Below are 22,343 nucleotides of genomic sequence, written 5' to 3' on the forward strand. Positions count from 1 at the left end.
AATTCCTCATTATTGATAATGAGAAACTGGAGCAAGCCAGTCATTATATAAGATACTGTCTTATATATTTGAAACAGTGTCTCACTGTGTAGCTCTAGCTAGCCTGGAACACACTATCTATACCAGGCTGGCACTGAACTCACAGATACTCACCTGCTGCTGTCTCCTAAGTGCTGGGATTAAAGGTGTACACCACAGTGCATGGTTTGATCATGTTTTTGTGAGTGCATAAATTCCTTCATTTTCATAGGTCTGATTACTTCTTTAAAAATATTGCAGTAATGCTGGGCGGTGGTGGCGCATGCCTTTAATCCCAGCACTTGGGAGGCAAAGCCAGGCGGATCTTTGTGAGTTCGAGGCCAGCCTGGGCTACCAAGTGAGTTCCAGGAAAGGTGCAAAGCTACACAGAGAAACCCTGTCTCGAAAAACCAAAAAAAAAAAAAAAAAAAAATTGCAGTAAAACGTACATGCCGTGAACCTGGCCCCTGCCACTCTCCAGTGCCCTCGTTAGAGTGGAGCTGCTTCCTTTTAAGGGGAGATGTTCTTCTCGTGCTTCTTCAGCTTTTCTTTCTACGTGGGGAGCGCAAAGCCTGGAGCATCCGCAGCTGATTTGGTGCCCTCCTGTGTGGCTCTAGTCCTCTCTCTTTTGTCCCGCCCCCTCCTGGAGTACAGCCAACCCATCCACATCCACGGTCTCCACATTCAACCAACAACTGTAGATCAAATACATATTTTTAAGTTACATGTTTGTTACATGTGTGTGTAACCTTTCTTGTCACTGTTCCGTAAATGTTAAAGTAACCATTGACATGGCATTTACATTGTATCAGCAATCATATGTAATTTAGAGGTGATTTAAAGCTTGCAGGACAGTGTGCTTGGGTTGTATGTGCAGGCAGATACTATTTTAGAAGAGGCTGAGTCCAGTTGATGGACTTTGGGACCTGCAGGGTCCTGGACCCGATTGCCACCCCATGTTGAGGGAAGACTTCATAGTGTTGCTTTCATAGCTAATTGCTGGCAGGCCAGTGGGTGCCCAGAGGAGAGTGGGGGCTCAGAGCTGCTGGGGATATTTTTAGTGAAAACTCTACAACTTGCTCATTGACTCGCTGAACAGCTCCAGTCTCCCATCCTTCTCTGTTTCCCTTTTCAAACAGGCTCTCATGTAGCCCAGGCTAGCCTAGAACTTGCTATGTAGCTGGAGATGGTCCTGGAACTCCTGCTCCCCCTGCCCCCGTCTTCTGAGTGCTAGGATTACAGGCACGCACCAGCATTACCCAGCTCAGATGTCCTATGCTTTGTTTCGTGGTTCTGGATATCGGACCCAGGCCCTGAAACATGCTACGAAACACTCTTCTCAAATGAGCCTTCCTTTTTCTTTATGAAGATTTTTTTTTTAGGTACATGTAGGAAAAAGAAAAACAGTTTAGTGGTCTTTGGCACACAGTATCATAATGACTTTCTCACATCTTTCCTCGAAGTATTTGTAATTTTATTAAGTGTGTGTGTCTGTATGTGTGCACACAGGTGTGCACCATGGCATGTGTGGAGGTTAAGAACAGCTTTCAGTAGTCAGTTCTCTGCCCCCTCATGAGCTCCAGGGTTGAATTAAAGCGATAAGGCCTGTGCACAAGTACCTTTACTGGCTGCGCCATCTTGCCAGTATTTATTTGTAATTCTTTAAATTAATTAGTTTATTGTGTATACAGTGTTCTGCCTGCATGAATGCCTGCAGGCCAGAAGAGGGCACCAGATCTCATTACAGATGGTTGTGAGCCACCATGTGGTTGCTGGGAATTGAACTCAGGACCTTTGGAAGAACAGCCAGTGCCCTTAACCACTGAGCCATCTCTCCAGCCCCCTCTCATTTGTAATTTTTTTTTTTTTTCCGAGACAGGGTTTCTCTGTGTAGTTTTGGTGTCTGTCATGGACCTCGCTTTGTAGCCCAGGCTGGCCTCTAACACACAGAGATCCGCCTGGCTCTGCCTCCCGAGTGCTGGGATTAAAGGCGTGGGCCACCACTGCCTGGCTCATTTGTAACTTTTTTTTTTTTTTTTTTTGGTTTTTCGAGACAGGGTTTCTCTGTGTAGCTTTGCGCCTTTCCTGGAGCTCACTTGGTAGCCCAGGCTGGCCTCGAACTCACAGAGATCCGCCTGGCTCTGCCTCCCGAGTGCTGGGATTAAAGGCGTGCGCCACCAACGCCCGGCTCATTTGTAACTTTTAACGAAGCCAAAAGAGATAATTTTATAGAGATCATATTTGCTGAACTAGAGATTTTGGTTGCTTTGGTCAAAGATTAGGCCCAAGGATGCCTTCAGGGGTGATGCATAGTTTTGATTCCTTATTGCTGCTTTCTGGTCCTTTCCTGCTCATGTGCCTCCCGTCTGTTCCAGGTGCCCCCCTGCCCACTTCAGGCAATGAGCAGCATTCCTCAGCCTCCATCTTCGAGCATGTTGACCGCATTTCCCGCACCTCAGAGGCCAGCCGGAGGGTCCCCAGTAAGATCCAGCTCATCGCCATGCAGCCCATCCCAGGACCTCCCGTGCAGCACCCCGTCCTGGCCGACCGAGTGGCAGAAACCAACAAAATCAACAAGGAGGTATTCGATTTTAGTGAAAGCGATTAATGAAAAGCTCACGTCCCAATTTGGTTAGTGCTGGAACAGTGAGTGAAAGGCCTGGTGTTGGACAGGTGCCAAATACATGCTGGTACAGGTGGACCTGATTCAAAACACTGCAGGCTGGGTGTGGTGGCTTTGGCTGCAATCCCAGCACCCTGGAGGCTGAGACAGAAGGGTCACTCTGGGGCTGCATAGCTCGGGCTGCACTCTAAGATCCTGTCTCAGAATCAAAAAACAAAACAAGAAGTCACACACACAGACACTATAAATATATATATAAACAATTATATATATATATAAGTCACACACTATATATATATTGTTTATTTGGTCCATGCATACAGTGTATCCACCACCCCAACTCTCTCTAGACCCCCTGACCTATCTCCCTCCAAACTTCATGTCTTTATCTTATCATCATCATCATTAATAATAATAAGCTCCATCCACTGGGCATGGCCACCTAGCAGTAGCCACATCCTCAAAGGACAAGTGACTCTACCCCTCTCAGACATCATCAACTGCCAGTAGCTCCTGTGCTCGTGGTGAGGCCTCCGGAGCCCTCCCCCCACACCTGCTTCTTTTGAAACTCCAACACTAGTTAGGGACAGCAATGGATTCTGACGAGATTAGCAGAAGGGGCATTAGAACGGCAACCTTGAGTAGGCTGCCTCTGGAAAGCCATGCTCTCTGTGTCAGCCACCTCTGGCTCTTGAACACTGGGGTCAGCCTTCCCTAAGCTGGTGATCACCAGTGAGTAGGTGGCTGGCTCTCTGCCACTCGGGGTAGGCAGTGTCTCTTCTCTGTCCCCTCCACGGATGTCTCCATCAAGCCCATAGAGCAAGTGCAGAGTCGGGGAAAGGAGGATGTCTCTCAAAGGGAGACCCGAGAAAACACCCTGAGCGACGGTTCTTGCTGCCCACCCCCTGCACACAGATCCAGTCTGCGCTGCGCCACAAGTCAGAGATCGAGCACCACCGCAACAAGATCCGCCTGCGTGCCAAACGCCGAGGCCACTACGAGTTCCCCGTGGTGGATGACCTGTCTTCGGGAGACACCAAGGAGCGACACCGCGTGTACCGCAGGGCACAGATGCAGATCGACAAGATCCTGGACCCCGCAGCCAGTGTGCCCTCCGTGTTCATAGAGCCCAGGAAGAGGTGGGCTGGGGCCCCGGGGACACGGTGGTCAGGCAGACTAGACACAGGGCAGGATGGAGACTGGAGCCAATGACAGAAATCCTGGTTATGTCCGGGCTGGTAGTCTGTGACAGTGAACTGAGGAGGTTTCTGCAGAGGTAGTGTGGGCGTGCAGGAAGCGGAGGATCGGGCTCCTGGGGAGGAAGAGGGTTCTGTCTCCATATCCCAGCTTAGCCCTATTGGCTTCCCCCGCCTGGTCAAACCATGCACCTCCCTTCTCTTCATATAGCCAGCTTCTCCCCGCCCCCTTAGCTCTTCTCACTCCTCCTTCTTACTCCTCACCTCCGTGTCTTATCGCCTGGACAGTCACGAGCTAGTGTGGCAGGCCGCCATGCTTGTTCTCAGTTTGGTCCCACCTCCCCACCTGGCAGCTCCTACCCCATCGTGTAGGCGTGTTTTCTGTAAATACACTGGGGCTGGATGAAGAGCTCAGTGGTTAAGAGCGGAAGCTGCTCTTCCGGACGACGTAGCTTCGATCCCCCGCGCCTCCATGGTGATGCGCAACCATTTGTCACTCCAGTCCCAGGGGATCCAGTGTCCTTTTCTGGGAGGCAAAACACCTACACTCTAAGAAGTAAATAAAACAATGAGCTTGTCTTTCGATGCCCAAACCTGCACTCCTGGAGCAGGTGGCGCCTTCCTCTATTTCGGTTCTGTCTGTGGCCAGCCACACGGAGCTGTGACTACAGTGGATGGCCCTCTGATCTTGCCCCCAGGGTCCTCTGCAGCCATTTCTGGCTCTCAGCCTGCTGGGCTGGCACTTCCTGGGCTCGTCTTATGTCCCTCCTCAGCCTCAGATCTGTTCACCCATTCAGGTCACCTGTGGGGTATTAATAGCGCCCAGCTGGACCAGCCACCTTTTGACTGGCCACGTCATTAAATGATGATCTGAGTACAGACTGTTCTCTTGTCTCTGTGTCAGTTCGGTCTGGTCTGTAGGGCCCAGACTGTGGCTGTCACTTTGTCAGAGTCCCTGGAGCTTTTCCTGCAGTACCCAGCCCATCATAGGCGTTCAGAAAACATTCGGTGTTACGTGGTAAGGCAGTGGCTAACAGGTTTATTTCCTGTGAAGATAATTTCTGTTTTTCCCATCAGCTCACGGATAAAGCGTTCTCCTAAGCCACGCCGGAAACACCAGGTCAATGGCTGTCCCGCTGATGCCGAGAAGGACAGACTCATCACCACAGACAGTGATGGCACATACAAGCGGCCCCCGGGTGTGCACAACTCGGCCTATATTGGATGCCCAGTGCGTAATCCCGCGCCCTTGGGAACCAGGGTGGGAGCTCTGAGGAGGGTGCCCTGATGAGAAAGGAGAGTGCACAGTAGTGGCTGCTGCCCTGTGCCCCGTGGATGCCAGGGCACCAGGCAGCGAAGCCTGAGTCATAGCAGCCCAGGAGCTGCTGGGTGACACCTGGGAGTGTGTCCCAGGCCTTCCTCTCTGTGCTGGCCCATCCGCCTTCGAAGTGGGAGCTGGCGGGGGGGGGGGGGGGGGGGGGTTGGATATTTTCTGTTTTGTTTGCACACACACCCCACACACACTCACAGAGTGAACACACAGTTGTGACTCCCTTATCCAAAATGCTGGAACTACAGTGCTTCAGATACTGGATATACTGGAACGTGTCTGCAAACTTTACCAGTTGAGCTTAGGAAAGTCTACAAATGTGAAATGTTCAAAATCCCCAACTGAGCATCATGTCATAGCTCAGAAAGTTTCTGATTTCAGATTAGGGATATCAGCCTTCGTACATGCACACACACACACACACTCACACACTCACACACACACACATTTTTCATGGCAAAAAGAGCTTAGTAGAAATCAGAATGAAAACCTTTTTTTTTTTTTTTTTCAAATGGAAGCGGACAGTGTGACTTGAAGTGATGAAGGCAGACATTGATACCTTGTGACATATACACACAGGCTCCATTGAGGAGGAAACCTAGCTTCTCAAGGGACCTTTAGCAGGAGGCACAAAGATGCCCTGGGAAGAGAGGGAGAGTCCCGAGGACACAGCTCCCTGGCAGCCGGGGGAGAGTGAAGGACTCAGCCCTACTGTGCCGAGCAGACTTAGAGGGCCAGCTTTATTTGTGTGACCTTTGCAACAAGCACGTCCCTAGAGAAGGCATTGTGAGGGACACAGGCGCCCTGTAGCACTTACGTTATTTGAGGTTTCCATCCCCCCCCCCCAAATGACACCTAATATGGAAAAACATTCAAAATGTGTATACACATGTACCAAGCACGGTACTGACGTAAGGCTGTGGTCTAATGCCGTCAAGTTCATCTGGAAGAAACAGGTTCTTCTTTGCGAGTTCAGTGTGCTCTGAAGCCTGACTGACCTTCATAACCTGCTCATGAGGGTTCTTGTGAGCTAGAGCGGCTAATTATCGATGCCGCTGTAGAGCGAAGGAATGGAGTACTTTCTCTTCCTCTCTCTGAATGCCGTGCTCCCTGACCGGGGAGGAATCCCCTTCTCTCTCTCTCTCTCTCTCTCTCTCTCTCTCTCTCTCTCTCTCTCTCTCTCTCTCTCTCACACACACACACACACACACACACACACACACACACACACACCAGCTTTTTCTGCAACAGAGGAGTGTTCCTGTCCTGCTGGAGTGTTTGGGAAGCGTGTGTCCAGGAACTGGCGGTGTTTGGCTCAGTCTAGAGAACCGGTCCTCAGAGGCCTTCCATATGGTCACCTGGTGCTTTTGTGGAATGAGTCATAGGACAAGAAACCGCATCCCTTTCCCTTCTCCCACGACCTTTCCTGGCCAGCCTGGGCTCCTCCCAAGGGAGCCTGCAGGAGGTCCTTGTTTTCCTGCCCTGGAGTTCCACCCTCCTGTTGAATTTTGTGTAGGGAGTGACATGTTTCCTTCACTCATCTTCATTGACGGCAAATGTCAGGCTCCCCTCATGGTGTCCTTTGCTCTGCTTTTGGGTTTAACTTAATTAGGGGGAACAAAATCTTGCTATGTTGCCCAGGCTAGCTTCAAAATTTTAGTTGAAGCAACCTTCTGAGTGCTGGGACCGCAGGCAGATGCCGTTGCGCTTGGCTCGGATGGGCCCTGCCTTTGTTTTCTCCATTTCCGTCTTTCACGGGGAGTGCAGGGCTCCTCCAAGAGTTGATGGGAAGAACCTTCCTGGCACCTCCTTGGACTCTGTCTCTAGGACTGCCTTTCCAAAGATTCCCTGCTCAGAAACTCCTCCCTAGATGTACTTAACTTTTGACTCTGCCTGAAATTCTGTGATGTGTGCTTCACAAATCATGCCTTTCTCAGAATTCACCTTTTCCTAGCTAGATTTTTTTTTTTTTTTTTTTTTTTTTTTACCTTCAAGACCATATGTGCACCGCATAGTTTTAAATGATCTGGAATTTTCCACTTTTTCTCTCAAAATAACTTCTCCTTGAGGGCTGTCCTCCAGAATCCTCAACCCCTTTTGGCCAGTCTCCACTCTGGCTTGGGCCTGGAAGGCTTCTGCCCTTGGACCACATCCAGCCCGCCGCCGCTGTTTTGGTCAACACAGGGCTTTTTGTAAGGTGGCCGCGCCCTTGCTTGAATGCTGTCTTTGGCTGCTTTTTGAGCTGCGCTGTGACAGACTTTTACGACTTGCAGAACCTAAAATATTTATTGTCTGGCTCTTGACTAAAAGTTGTTGTTGGCGCCCGGCCTGCTGGTGCCCATCCACAGTCCCAGCTGCGGCCAGGCGGGTGCTTGAGCCCAGGCGTTTGGAGGTAGAAAGATCTTATCTCATTACAACAGCAGCAGCAGCAGCAGAACGCTCCAGTGTTGACCCCCTGACGTCATTTAGTGTCCAAACCAGATGCTCTGGGGAGAGAACGGAGGTGCTTTCGGTGATGAAACCAGGGCAGCAGGCACAAGCCTAAACCAGGATGTGAGGTTGCTCTTTTAAGAGCCCACTAGGCATTGCCAAATAACCACCGCAAGGCGAGAACCACGATGTCTAGAGGAGTTCCCCGTGTACGGGTGAAAATGGCAGGCGCAGGAGTCTGTCGTAAGACGCCATCCTCACGGCCGCTGCCATTTGGAGATCAGAGCTGTTGTGTTTATCCTGAGGCAGGCTGGAGGGGCTCAGGAAACCCAAAGCTCCTCCCTTCTGAAGAACTATGTGTAAGGATTAGTAATTGCCAGGAGGCAGATTTTCTTGATGTCTGTCAGTTGCCCACGCCCCTTGAAGTCTCACCGAATTCTCCTGTAAGTCACCCCAGTGAAACTTGGCTACACTTGAGTAGAATTGGGGCCTGGGGCCCTGTCTGGGGTGAGCTGATGTTTGTTCATATCTTGAACGAAGCAGCACTGAATCAGAACAGGGTCAGCAGACCGGAATTCAAGAGAGTAGACTTTAAATTCCAACCCAAGCAAGAGCCTGAGGAAGTCTTAGCTTTGTGGCCCTCTGGTTTTCATCTGTTGGGTTGTCTCCCTGTGAGGCATTGTGCTCGACCATGGCATGTGGGAAAGTGAGCTCTTGACCTTCAGGTTCTGACAGTAGAGGCCCAGACCGGAAGAGGCAGCGAAGAGACAGGAGTGGGAAGTTCTGACTTTGTGGCTCTCCTTTGGGGTTTCTGGTTTTTTGGATTCCCGTGCCAGGGGGACCCCAAAGGAACTGCCCTTCCCAGCCTCAGAACCTGTCTGTCCTGCTCCAGAAGTTAAAGTGTCTCCTTTAAAGTATGACCCCTGAGGATGAGGTGGGAGGTGGGAAGGGCCTGGAGTGCTGGGGCTCTGGGGTGTAGGTGAGCACCTTCCACTGGGATCTGGGCACTCTGTGTGTGAGTGTGTGTGTGCTGGTGCACACACAATGTAAAATAAAATAAATCTTGACTATAATTCAAGTACTGCAGAGGCAGAGGCAGGTGGTTCTCAGAGTTCAAGGCCGTCTTGGTCTGCATAGGAAGTTCCAGGCCAATCAAGGCTATATAGTAAGACCCTGTCTCAATAAATAAAATGAAAAAGAAGAAAGTTTTTGCTTTTTTATTTATTTATTTATTTATTTTTTAAAGCCACCTAGTTTCTCTGATTCTTGCTTCTTTTTTTTTTTTTTGGTTTTTCGAGACAGGGTTTCTCTGCGTAGCTTTGCGCCTTTCCTGGAGCTCACTTGGTAGCCCAGGCTGGCCTCGAACTCACAGAGATCCACCTGGCTCTGCCTCCCGAGTGCTGGGATTAAAGGCGTGCGCCACCACCGCCCGGCCTGATTCTTGCTTCTTAAACTGTGGGTATAGGACATTAAACTTTTAATGACTCAGATACCTCCATTTTAGAGACATAATTTCTGAATATTTGTCACTAATTACCATGTAAGCAGTTTTTAAACAGTTATTTGAATTACTTATTCACAGACACGGTGTTTCTGACTGTTAGTAGGCTGCTCCTCCTTTTGGCTTGTACACCCATGGAGAGTTGACTGGATTTGTGTGGTGTGCGCACTTGGAAGTGTGAATTGTGGCCGCTTAGGTTCTCAGGGAAGATGTCTACCTCCAGGTTCTGAGATCCACTTCACGTGGTTGAGTTTTACAGAAAAGAAGTTGAATATTCCCGCTTGGTTTTTCTCCGGTTGTCTATGTCTAGATGTGTAGATGATTTTTAATTCTTAGGACAAACCCTTCCCCACACGGCAGGACCATTGCTAAATTCCACTCTGCGCCAGAACTTTGTTTCATGCTCTGTCCCCAGCCCCCAGGGAAGCACACATGTCATTCTTCTTGCCTCTCCTGCAGTCTGATCCCGACCTTCCGGCTGAGGTGCAGACGCCGTCCTCTGCTGAGCTGAGCAGGTATCCGGGCTTGCCCTTCTCGGCCTCTCAGTACATCCCCCCCCAGCCGTCCATCGAGGAGGCGCGCCAGACCATGCACTCCCTCCTGGATGACGCCTTCGCCCTCGTGGCCCCCAGCAGCCAGCCTCCCAGTGCCCCGGGAGCAGGTCCTGGGGTGCCGGCCAGCCTGCCTGTGAATAGTACCCCTTCCAGGGAAGAAAGGCGAGCCACGCAGTGGGGGTCTTTCTACAGTCCAGCCCAGTCGGCCAACAACCCCTGCAGCGTAAGTACTAGCCTCCTGGAATTCTCTTCTGGGCACGGGGCTTGAGTTTTGTTACCTAACTGTATCACTTGAAGGCTTGCTTCAAAACTTTGGCTGCGTTTGATTAGATTTAAAGCTGCTTGGTAGTTCTTAGTTTTATCTTCTATTACAATTAATTCTTGGTGTTGGAGGCATCCTTCCGTGCAGGAGGGATGCGGGTGATGATGCACATCCTTTCCTGCAGGAGGGATGATGTGGGTCATGATGATGCAGGAAGCATCTTCCCAGCCTCCTCACAGGGTCACAAAGGGGAGATGTGTTGTCAGGTGCTCTCGTTGATTCTGTAAAGGGATCAGCATAGAAACTCCTCACATTGTTTAACTTGTCCTTGGACCACCTGGTCCTGGAGATGTTCCCAAGGCCGGGGCGGGGAGTGGGGGGCAGGTGCACAAGTCCAAGCACAGGTAAGGACAGCCATTTGCAAATGTTGGCTGCCCATATGCTTTTGTATCTTGTCTGTTTTTGTCAAGTTCTTCTTTGTATGTGAGTGAGTGAGTGAGTGAGTGAGTGAGTGAGTGTGTGTGTGTGTGTGTGTGTGTAGGGATGGGGTTGGTGCTTGCTCACATGCGGGTGCACAGGCATGTGGAGACCAGAGGTCAGTTCCAGGTGCTGCTCCTTAGGCGCTGTCCGTTCTGTTGAGGTAGGTGGGTCTTTCAGTTCATTGAGGCCAGCTGGCCAGTAAGCCAAAGGGTTCTTCTTCCTCCTGTTTCCACCCCCCACCTCCAGCACTGGGATTACAAGTGTGTGCCATCACGTATCTGGATTATGATGTGGGTGCTGGGGATCCAACTCAGGGCCCTCAAACCTGGACAGCAAACGGTTTGCTGACTGAGCCATCCCCCTGCCCCAAATTCTCTTTAAGAGAAGACATAGAAGTTAAGCTCAAGGAAATGACACTCACTGCTTTCCACTAGTTCCATATGAAATGATTGCACTAAAAGGTTTGTGACCTATTAACTCCAGAGAGAAGTTAATAGGTTACAATATAAGCTCATTGGTTGGTGAGTATTTATACTGGGTTTTTCTGATTTTTTTAAAAAACTGTGTTAAGGTAATCCTGGGGGTGTCTTATCTATCTCTCCATATATGTATGTGTATACATATATGTGTATATGTGTGGAATTCTATCTCTGAGGTTGGTGTGATTCTTTCATCATAGATTATTTCCTTCAAGGCAAGTGATGCAGGGATCCTTGGTGTGGGCAGCTGCTATCACGTGGGAGAACTACCATTCCATCTAGTTGTTACTGGTTTTGTTGTTGTTGTTGTTGTTGTTGCTACAGCTTTATAATAGTAAATATTAAACTACTTCAAAACATGTGAGATGAGGAATTCATATCTAGATAATCAGTTAGGTGTGGTGGCCTCTGCCTTTAATCTCAGCAGAGGCAGGCAGATCTGTGTGAGTCCAAACCAGCTTGGTCTACATAGTGAGTTCCAGGACAGCCAGAGCTACTTAGTGGGACCCTGTCTGAAATGAAGGAAGGAAGGATAGACAGAAATGTTGGGGTAGATGTGGGAAGAGAAGAACACTTATTTGTGATGGGAATGGAAACTGATGGAGCTGCTGTGGTGCTTCCTCAGTCCTGAAGGACTGTAAGTCGGCATACCAAAGAATTCCCACCCATCCACGTTTATTGTTGCACTGTTCACGTGGCTGCTGAAGGAACCTGCCTCCATGCCTGTCAGCAGGTGAACAGGTGAAGACGTGGTGCATACGAAATGGAGCTTTATCCGGCTGTAAAGAAGAGTGAAATCATCTGTGGGAAAAGGATAGAACCGGAGATCATTATGTTAAACAAATAAGCCAGCCTCAGAAAGAGAACTAGTGTGTTTTCTCTTTATGTAGAATCTAGATTTATAGTTTTATGTATATGTAGAGCATGGAAGTAGAAAAGGGACCGTGAGGGGCAGGCAGAGGTCCCAAGGAGAAAGGGGTAGTGGAATACAGTGACGTGGAAGCCGGAGCAGAGACTGAGGGAGGGAGGGAAGGGGTTGGCAAGGGACAGGTGAGAACAAGGTGTCATGGCACTTATGTGTGAAAATGCCACCTGGAACCCACTTCTTTCCTTTTTCCTTTTCCTCTTTTTCCTTTTTCTTTTCCCTTCCCTTCCCGTTTTAAATTTTAAATCACCCAGTTTTGAATTTTTAGTAATTTTAGAAATTTTAGCCAATTTCTAAAAATTGGCTCCAGTAGCACACAGAGTAACCCCAAGACTTGAGAGCTGGGGTGACATGAAATTAAAAGGCTTGGGCACAGTGAAGCAAACAGTCAGCTTACAGGACGGGGACAGTCTGTCAGCTGTATGTGGTGGCTCACAGCTCTCTGTGACTCCAGTTCTGGGGGATCCGATGCCGCCTCTGGCCCTGCTGACACGGCACACGTGGTGCACGGATGTACACACAGGCAAAACGCCCTTACACATAAAGCAACAAATAAAATCATAAGTAAGTTAGTCAGTTGGAAAGCTTCCATCATTGCTTGCTGATGGAGGACCACAGTACCAGGCTAAGTTTTTATAAGAAAACAGTTCCCACTGGGCGTGGTGGTGTACGCCTTTAATCCCAGTACTTAGATGATAGAGGCAGGTGGATTTCTGTGAGTTTGAGGCTAGCCTGGTCTACATACTGAGTTCTAGGACAGCCAGGGCTGTGTAGAGAGACCCTATCTCAAAATAAAACAAAACAAAAACCAACAACAAACAAAATAAAAATAGTTCTTGCTAGGTGTGGGAGCACATTCCCTTAATCCCAGCACTCAGGAGGCAGAGGCAGGCAGATCTTTTGAGTTTAGGACTAGCCTGTTCTACATAGTAAGGTCCAGGCTAGCTAAGGTAACATAATCAAACACTCCCCAATAACAATGTAACAATAATAATATTCCTGAAAATTGACCTAAGTTTGTAAGCTTGATATTGTCATTTGTAATAAGTATTAAATATTTATTTTTATGTTCTTTTCAATTTCCCTAGAGATACGAAGACTATGGGATGACACCCCCATCAGGCCCGTTACCAAGGTAAGGTTTCCAGGAGAAATCCTGACGTGGCTTTCTCATGCAGACTGGTGTTTTGTTTTTTGTTTGTTTGTTTGTTTTTCAATTTTACAGACCCATATTTTTTAGTTAATTTGAATAGTTACCAAACTCTGGGTTGTATATTTTCTTGATCTAACCAGATCAAGTATTAGGACTTGGGCAGGCAAAATGGCCCAGTGGGTAAAGGTGCTTGCCACCAAGCCTGACGACCTGACTTCCGTCATGCTGGAGTGTGAGTTCTGCTACTGTGTGAGAGGTGGGAAGGGAGATGAGAGCCGGGAAGGATGAATTAGAAGAACAAGGACCTTGTGAAGATGGAAACATTAAGGGCCGTTTTTCTCATGAACAAAGGTACAAAGAACATGAAGCCAAATATTTACAAGCATGTAGCAATATATAAAAAGGATATCGTACTACAGCCAATTTGGGGTGATTTTAGCATGTTAAAAACTGAGCTGTGTAATACACTCCTTCAGAGAGGACAAAGGAGGAAAAATGCCATTTCAGTAGACACAGCATTTGGTGAAACAACATCCGTTTGTGCCAAGAGTCTTAGCACACAAAACGTAGAGGAGAGGTATTTTGGCAGTGAGCTCTGAGCCTGCTCAGAAGATTTGCTGAGTAGAATTCACCAGAGTTCAAAATATTTATGAGCAAGACGTTATTTTTAAAATCAGGTAATGAAAATTTTTTAAAAAGATAAAAATCAGGTAGTGACGGCCCTGGAGAGACGGCTAGACAGTTAAGAGCACCTGTTGTTCTTGCAAAGGGTCAGGGTTCGATTCCCAGCATCCACATGCTGACTGACAGTCAATCTGTAATTCCAGTTTCAGGGGGCCCAGTGCCCTCTTCTGGCCTCCAGGGGCACCAGGCACACATACATCCGTGTAGGCAAAACACTCATATACATGAAATTAAATAAATCTAAACAAAAGTTTTTTAATCAGATAGTAACAGACATGGTCCAGGAAGAGGAATTTTATCCTGCCTATTCAAGTGAGAATTAGGCATTTGCTAGCTTGATCTGCAGTTGTGAATTTGACAGTGTCCAAGCACCTACAGGCTTTTCTGCATGAGCTCAGTTGAGTTTTTTTTTTTTTTTTTTTTTTTTGGTTTTCCGAGACAGGGTTTCTCTTGTGTAGCTTTGCGCCTTTCCTGGATCTCACTTGGTAGCCCAGGCTGGCCTCGAACTCACAGAGATCCGCCTGCCTCTGCCTCCCGAGTGCTGGGATTAAAGGCGTGCGCCACCACCGCCCGGCGAGTTTTTTTTTTTTTTACTATTGTGAAATTAAGTGTGTTCATATCCCTAGACTCTTCATAATTTGCATTTCCCCGAGTAACGGATGTCAGAAGACAGAGCAGTGGGTTTAATGGAACAGAGTGTGGGAAGTCCCTTCAGAGCCCTGTGTGAGATTCCAGAGTTCAGTGTGGAATCAAGCAGGGTGTGAAGTGATGATTGAGTGTTCTCTAGCAGATCGTTAGCATCCTCCTTGCTCCTCTGAGAACATCCTCTGTAAGGGCAGATTCTCCTAAGGGAACACATGTCAGATGACAGAATAAAATACATGGGAAACTGCTGTTTGGGGGAATTTTGTTTTTTACTTTTTTTTTTTTTAATGAAGTGTGCTGGATATCTACAATTTTGTTAAAATGAATGCAGAACCTGGAAAGGCTGTTGCTACTATTAATGAATAACATACTGCTGTTACTGGTCTTTTGTAGAAATATAAATATATATGTGCATCTATATAATTTGGATTTTTGGAAACTTTAGCTGTGCTTTCGACTTTGGAAAAATACAAAAATCAGCATTCATGTTGGTCTAGAAATGTTAAACTTAACTTTTTGCCCATTTGTACAGGGATGATACACTATATTAAATATGTAAGGTCTTATCTGTGTGGGTTTGATTACAGAAACTAATAAAGTATTCTCTAGATAATGAAAAAATGTGTGAGACTCTAGATGCCCTCTGTGAAGGGCATTTGAGTCAAATCTAAGGCAGTACCCCACTAATTGGGAGGTGAGCGGTTGGGGAGGATTATTATGCTAACATGTAATAAATAGGCTTGTGTTTTTAATAGATTCTTAAAGGAAGTATCTGTAGCTAGAGTTTTCCTGCCTTGCCCACAGTCAGGACAAATCTTTGTCACCCGCCAGTCCCACAGCCGCTCAGACCCAACCAAGTAAACACAGAGACTTATATTGCTTACAAACTGTATGGCCGTGGCAGGCTTCTTGCTAACTGTTCTTCTAGCTTAAATTAATCCATTTCCATAAATCTATATCTGCCACATGGCTGGTGGCTTACCGGCGTCTTCACATGCTGCTGGTCATGGCGGCAGCTGGCAGTGTCTCCCTCCTCAGCCTTCCGCTTCCCAGAATTCTCCTCTCTCCTTGTCCCACCTACTTCCTGCCTGGCCACTGGCCAATCAGTGTTTTATTTATTGACCAATCAGAGCAATTTGACATACAGACCATCCCACAGCAAGTATCCTTAAATGTTCTTGGTTTTAACTTACAGTGAAGTTAATACTTATGGATAGAATCCATATAGAAGCTCTTCAGAGCCCTCAACAATTTTTTTTCTAAGTTTAAAGGGGTTCAGAACTTAAAAAGTTTGAGAACACTTCTTAAACTGGTTTTCAGTCTTGATGGACAAGTGAGATTTTTCTTTCAAAAACAAAAACCCAAAAGCAAACATCAAACAACTCAGGTCTGGGGTGCATCTTTCTGGGATGCAGCGTGGGGTACCAGACTGAAAAGCGAGGCTCCAGCCACACGCCTCCCCTCTCCTCTACCCTTCCTTCTCCCCCCCTTCCTCCTCTCTCCTTTCTTCTCCTGGTAGTCTTTCAGACTTAGTACCGAGGTAGGGCCCTGAACTAACAGGAAACTTGCCGCCCCTAGGGAACCAGTGAATGCCCTGTATTCACTAGAGGAGATAGATAATTACATGAAGCTGTGGTAAAGCCCTGTAGGGGGCGCTAGCCTAATACAATTCCAGAGCCAGGTAAGGGGTTTTGATGCGTGCTCTTGTGCTGTGCTCTCCCAGCAGACCTAGCTTCGGCCCAGGGTTGCTGCCATCTTCAGAGTTGGTCCCCCCTGAACCCCCACAGCCACAGTCATCAGCTGAAGCTCCATTTGCTGCCCGAGGGCTCTACCCTGAGGAGATGCCGTCGGTCGCCCGTCCTCGGCCTGTTGGGGGCACCACAGGTGGGTACGGCGATTGAGCTTGCATTTCTGCATGGTAGGACACTTGCTGCCAAGCCAGTGTAGCTGGCCCGCTAGGGCTTGTCTCTGCCTTCCGTCTCTCCCTAAGAATGCTGGCATTACAGATGTGTGCTGCCACCCCATCTGGCTTTTACAGTAGATTCTGGGAATCCAGCTCAGGTGGTCAGGCTTACGTGCCAAGGACCTCTACCCCCTGAGCAATCTCCCGCACCCTACGACTGTACTTTATGTTCCTCTGATTGGCCCGCCAGAGGTGTAAGTGGAACAGCTGTGAGACCCTTAGTGTGTGTGTGTGTGGGGGGGGGGGGGGGGGGACACTGCTCTTTGGTGGGTAAGCAGTGGCCACCACGGCGGTGCTGGAGTTCATTGTAGCCGCTGTTGGTATCACCCCAGCAGTTTACCCAAGCTTCAGACTTGACTCCTCCCGAATCACTGTCTCCTTTCATAGCTTTCCAGCTCACGATGAGCCAATGCTCTGAGAGCTGTTTGTGAACCCGTCCTGTTCCCAGCATGTGTGCTACTTGGGATTATGGCCCTTCCCAGGCTCATCTTGTCCCTTGTATATTTTGCAAAGACACCTTGGTGTGTTTTATGGCTTAAGCCCATTCACTCGGTCATGGCCCTCCCCAGTCATTCCCTCTCCCTCCTCTGTGAAGCCAGCCTGAAGCTTCTCTTTGTGGAGTATATATACACTTCTATGGTGACATCAACAAAGTCGTTTAGGCTGATTCCAAATATTCAGTGATTACTAGATGTCTTAGTCAAAATCCTGTTACTGTGAAGAGACACCATGGCCACAGCATGGTGTTTCTTATAAAGCAAACATCTATTTGGGGCTGGCTTATGGTTCAGAGGTTTAGTCCATTGTCATCACGGCGGCGTACAGGCAGACACGATGCGGGAGAGGCAGCTGAGAGTTCTACATCTGGATCAGCAGGCAGCAGGAAGAGAGAGATAGACTAGGTCTGGCTTGAGCATCTGAAACCTCAAAGCCCGTCCCTAGTGACACACTCCTCCAACAAGGCCACGCCTCCTAAGAGTGCCACTCCCTATGGGGCCACTCCTAGTCAAACCACCGCACTAGGTATTTTTCTATTGTGTTATTCTAGAAAATTCTTGTATTTTGCGTTGAACACAGAACAGTGTGTCCTGATGCTCTGTGGGGTTTCCTACTTTCCGGGTCCTGTTCTTTGCCTAGAGCCTCAGTCCTCTGTTATTGTATGTGCGGGCCGTGCTGCACTGCGTCCGTGCTGACCAGATTCAGATCACTGCGTCTGTGCTGACCGGATTCAGATGCATCAAGTTTTAGTTAAGACCGTGAACATAGAAGCTGTGTCAAATATTCAACTATAGTCTGTCTTCTGATCATTTCTAACAAGAGATGAACTCATGTAATTTTTTTTTTCTTTTTTTCCAGACAGGGACTCTGTGTAACTACCCTGGCTGTCCTAGAACTAGCTCTGTAGACCAGGCTAGCTGGCCACAAACTTACAGAGATCCATCTGCCTCTGCCTTCCTAGTACTGGGATTAAAGGTGTTTGCCACCACTGCCCAGCTAGAAATTGTGTAAATGTATATAATGGAAAATGTTATCTATTGGAAATTTTTTTGGTTTTTTGAGACAGGGTTTCTCTGTGTAGTTTTAGTGCCTGTCCTGGATCTCGCTGTGTAGACCAGGCTGGCCTTGAACTCGCAGAGAGCCACCTGGCTCTGCCTCCTGAGTGCTGGGATTTAAGGTGTGCACCACCACCACCCAGCCCTGGAAGAATATTTTTAAGATTTGTTTATTTTTATTTTATGTGTATGGGTGTTTAGCCTGTGTGTCTGTCTGTGCACATGAGTGCAGTGACTGGGCAGGCCAGAAGAGGGGGTTGGGTCTTTTGAAGTTGGAATTACAAAGGGTTGTGAGCCACTTTGGGGGTACTGGGAACTGAACCCAGGTTCTCTGCAAGATTGATTGAGTGCTCTTAATAGCTGAGTCATCTCCAGCTCCTAGAATTACTTTTTAATTATAAAGTAATCATCAAATGTGGGGCTGGGGATGTAGCTCAGTTGATAATGTATCTCCCTGGCATACATGAGGCCATTCCTCAATCCTGCATAAGCCATGTACACACCTGTAATCTCAGCAGTGGGACGGTGGAGGCAGGAGGATCAATTCAAAGTCATTCTTGACTGAAGAGTGAATTCGAGGCTAGCCTGGGCTAGCTACATGAGACCATTTCTTAACGACAATACATTATCAAATGTGTGTTTTTAAAAATTACCAGAAACCAGGTGTGGTGTCCTACGCCTTTAATTCCAGCCCTTGAAAGTCAGAGCCAGGCGGATCTCTGTGAGTTCAAGACCAGTGTTGTTCACATAGTGAGTTCCAGGACAGCCAGAGCTACATAGAGAGACCCTCTCTCAAAAGATAAACAAAAGGAAGATCTGTGAGAATTTGTGAGAGGGAGGCTTATTGTAGAGGATTGGTCATGAAAATTGACAAGTAGGGAACCTTCAGAAGACATACGCAGGGAACAGGAAGAAATGATTTACAAAAGTGTAGGGGTGTGTATGTGTGTGTGTGTGTGTGTACACCATATAAAAGAACTAGGAAGATAGCCTAGTTTCAAAAATAACTATAGAAGTATAGATTAAACTTGATAAATACAACCATGAATTTATGTAGCGGTAATGCCCGCGTTACCGATAACCGTTCACCATGTCCGAGTGAAGGGCTGCGGATTAAAAAATAGAGACAAGAGACAGCGGGTCATCCATACGATTGGATGTCGAATGTCGTTTATTGAAAGAGGGAAGAAACCTTAAATACGTACAGGCTTACAGCACAAATGGAGGAACCCCCGGAGGGCAGAAGTTCGCTGTCAATGGTCTACATTCCAGACTCAATGTTCTACATTCTAGCATCTAAGTAGTTAACGCCCAAAATACAGGATACACAACAAGGAACTTCCCTTAAGCATTCAGAAGGGTGGATACCGGCAGGGAATCCGAATAGGGAGGACATCTGATCAAGGTCAAGCAAGCAAGGCCGCAGCCACTCCCAGTTGGGGGCCAGGGCCCATGGTGCCCACAGTTCCCCCCTTTTTATTAAATGAGCTTCTGACTTAGGTTGCGTGGGACCAGCAGACCACCTTACCCGTCATAGAGACACTTGCCCAGGCCACACAAGTGCTCTGTCTTAGGTTGATGGCAGCCCCCCAAGCATTACCCGTCTCTGAATACTCATTATCATACAGACTCAACCATGTGAGCTGTAGAGTGACTGCTGCCAAAGATCTCAAAGTGGCACTGGGCTTGCAATCTGTGTGACACAGAAAAGACCAACAGAAGTCCTAACCCACCCATAGCCAGGAGGCTAAAGGCAATTGAACCATTCCCTTCTTAAACGAGCCTTACTGCAAATTGGAGTCCTTGTAAGGTGGTATCCCATAAGCAAATGGAACTTGAGTTTCAATAATTTTACAACTTTCAAAGCCAATTATAATGTATAATAGTGGAATTAAATTTATCATGCCCAATAAGAAGAAAGATTAACTAACTGTGGTAGCTACTTCTGCTGCCAGGGTCTCCATTGTGCTAGCTGTAGTAACCAATTATGAAATAGCAATCCCAGAAACAATAGCAGCAGTGGCCACCACTGCTATAACAGCAACAATGGCAACAGCGATGTCAGAGTCTCTTCTGGAGCGTGTGAGCATCATCTGTGTCTAGCTGCCACGGTCCACTGGCATGGACACGGCTCCAGGAACACGAACCACCAAGGCCCATTTTTCTTGATCCCAGCACTACTTAGGCTGGCAGGTCTGCAAGAGAACAACTGAGAAACATAAAGAAAACAGAAAACAAAAACAGCAAACAAGGAGCAGAACTAATGGCCTCAATAATGGCTACATTCAGGCTCACAAATTTTGAGGTATCTTCAAAAAGGGATAGATGAATTTCAGGAGGCAAATAAATGTTGCACAGAGCCATTCCTGACAAGTAGGTACTACACCAGCTTGAGGGGGGTTGCAAAATGCGAAAAAGGCTTAGCTGGCATGCTACTGTTTACAACTGAAGTTCATTGACCTTCAGAGTTATCCTTAATCTCTAAGGTGTGGTACATTCTTAACGTTTTTGAAAAAAGTTACCATACATTACCTTCTGAAGAATCTAACCACATGGCTACAGTTCCTAGGCTAACAATAATGTTTGCCAAGGCTGGCCGTATTGGGCTCTCAATCCCCATTGGCATCAAAGGGGAGAGTTTTTTATGAAGGCCCAATAGGTCTCTGCCATGTTGGGATTCAGCAGCAGCCATAGGGCGCACACAGCGTTCAGGAACCCACAGAGGAATTTCATTGTCCTGCGGAAAGACACAAACAGATCCCCGGGCCCACACCAACACCGGATCGGGTCCCCTCCAAGTGCCAGTAGAAAGATCTTTCCATCGCACCAGAGGATGATTTGCAACAGGAGCCCTCCAGTGCTTATCTGCAGCAGATACTCCAGCAGAATCCACCGATAAAAAATTTAAAATATATAAAACAAGGGAAAGAATAGAATGTGGAGAGGAGAGATGAGCCCCTAGCTCCCCCCTTTTTACTTTAGCAATATAAGTCTTTAAGGTATGATGGCAGCGTTTTACTATAGCCCTTGAGGATGTAAAGGAATGGTGGAGAAACAATCCCTCAAGTCAACCACAATTAAGTGCCAATGCTTAGGAATTGCCACAGGGGCAGGCAAGCCAGGCTGTGTTGCTCCCATGAGAAGCATGGTTTTATTTACAGCTCTAAGATCCTGTAATAGCCTCCATTTTCCTGATTTCTTTTTAATAACAAATATAGGTGAGTTCCAAGGTGAAGTGGAAGGAATGATATGTCCAGCATCTAACTGCTCCTTAACCAATGCATACGCAGCCTCCAATTTTTCCTTAGTAAGGGGCCACTGCTCCACCCATACAGGGTCATCACTTTTCCAAGTGATTTTTATCGGTTGTATAATCGAAGGTGTTGTGTAGTGACCTCTATGGAAAAGACCCTAATCCTCTAGTATCCCCAGGACCTCTAGTGACACAGTTTTTGTCTGCCACAGGTTGTGGGCATCCTTGAAACATTTTCCCTAAGCCTCTGCCCTAACTCTTCAGCATCTGTTGTACAGGCTGTGTAGTAAGCACTGTTCTCATACCATTTAACACATCCCGTCCCCACAAGTTCACTGGAATGTCAGGTAGCACAAATGGTTGAAAAGTTCCTGCATGACCTTCCTCATCCTTCCAATTTAAAAGTAGCTTGCTCTGTAATGGCGTCTGAGCTGTGCCAATACCTTGTAGGTTAGAGGTGGAATCTTTAAGGGGCCAATTGGGATCTCAGGATTCTTGTGAAATTATAGATATACCCAGCACCAGAATCCAATAATCTTCCAATCTCAATCCCACATAATTTTATTTTTAATTTAGGCTGTTTATCATCGATAACTGTTTGTCAAAACACCTTTTTCCCTGTACTTCCAAAGCTTCCAGTTCTATATATCGGCACCATTTTGAATTTAAAATATGAAAGCAATAATAATTGAGCAATTCTATCACCAGCTTCTGTTTCCATGGTCTTTTTTACATATGCCAATTATAAAAGCATTAAATACAATCTCCATAGGATTTGAAAAGGTAAACTTTAGGTAATACTCTGGAGTATTTTATAAAATTTTAAAGAGGATTCTTTTTTATAGATCCCAAATAACACATTAGCACAAATAGCCAATTATTAACAATGTGGACCAAACAATTTACCTGCATTTTATTTACTGGAAAATTAATTTTGTAACCTCTTTATCAGTAAGAGATTATCATTTATGGGTTTATCTTAGCAACATTATTTAATAAGCTAACAACCCAAACCATTTCAGGTGTTATATTTTTTGTAGAATTAAACCAAGAATTTCTAGAAAGCAACTTAAATTGCAGAGCCAAATTTTCAGTAATGATCAACAGACAAGAGCACATCTAATATATAGTTCAAAATTATGAATTTTGTTCCTTTAGTTTATCAACCATGAGGATCAAACATTCATCCAAACATTTATTAAGACAATCAAAAGAACAGAACATCCTTTATTCAAACAGCATTGATTTAGCATTCAATGTCCTGACCGAAACCATATTTCACCAGAAATTAGGC

General features: G+C 46.9%; 1 protein-coding gene across 4 annotated transcripts in view; it reads left to right on the forward strand.

The window, feature by feature from the left end:
- Positions 1 to 22,343, forward strand: part of Kiaa1549 (KIAA1549 ortholog) — a 136,024-nt gene that overhangs the window by 105,431 nt on the left and 8,250 nt on the right. For 2 of the 4 annotated variants that reach the window (XM_076566506.1, XM_076566505.1), the window contains exons 13-18: positions 2,394 to 2,599; positions 3,557 to 3,780; positions 4,915 to 5,068; positions 9,558 to 9,875; positions 12,887 to 12,933; positions 16,007 to 16,164. In XM_076566506.1, the coding sequence (XP_076422621.1) occupies positions 2,394 to 2,599; positions 3,557 to 3,780; positions 4,915 to 5,068; positions 9,558 to 9,875; positions 12,887 to 12,933; positions 16,007 to 16,164 (1,107 nt within the window). Of the gene's footprint in view, positions 1 to 2,393; positions 2,600 to 3,556; positions 3,781 to 4,914; positions 5,069 to 9,557; positions 9,876 to 12,886; positions 12,934 to 16,003; positions 16,165 to 22,343 lie in introns of all 4 variants that reach the window. The other 2 variants (XM_076566504.1, XM_076566503.1) reach the window with 1 other exon arrangement.

This window comes from Peromyscus maniculatus, chromosome 3 (assembly GCF_049852395.1).
Source record: "Peromyscus maniculatus bairdii isolate BWxNUB_F1_BW_parent chromosome 3, HU_Pman_BW_mat_3.1, whole genome shotgun sequence".
In the NCBI taxonomy this organism is placed as follows: Eukaryota; Metazoa; Chordata; class Mammalia; order Rodentia; family Cricetidae; genus Peromyscus; species Peromyscus maniculatus.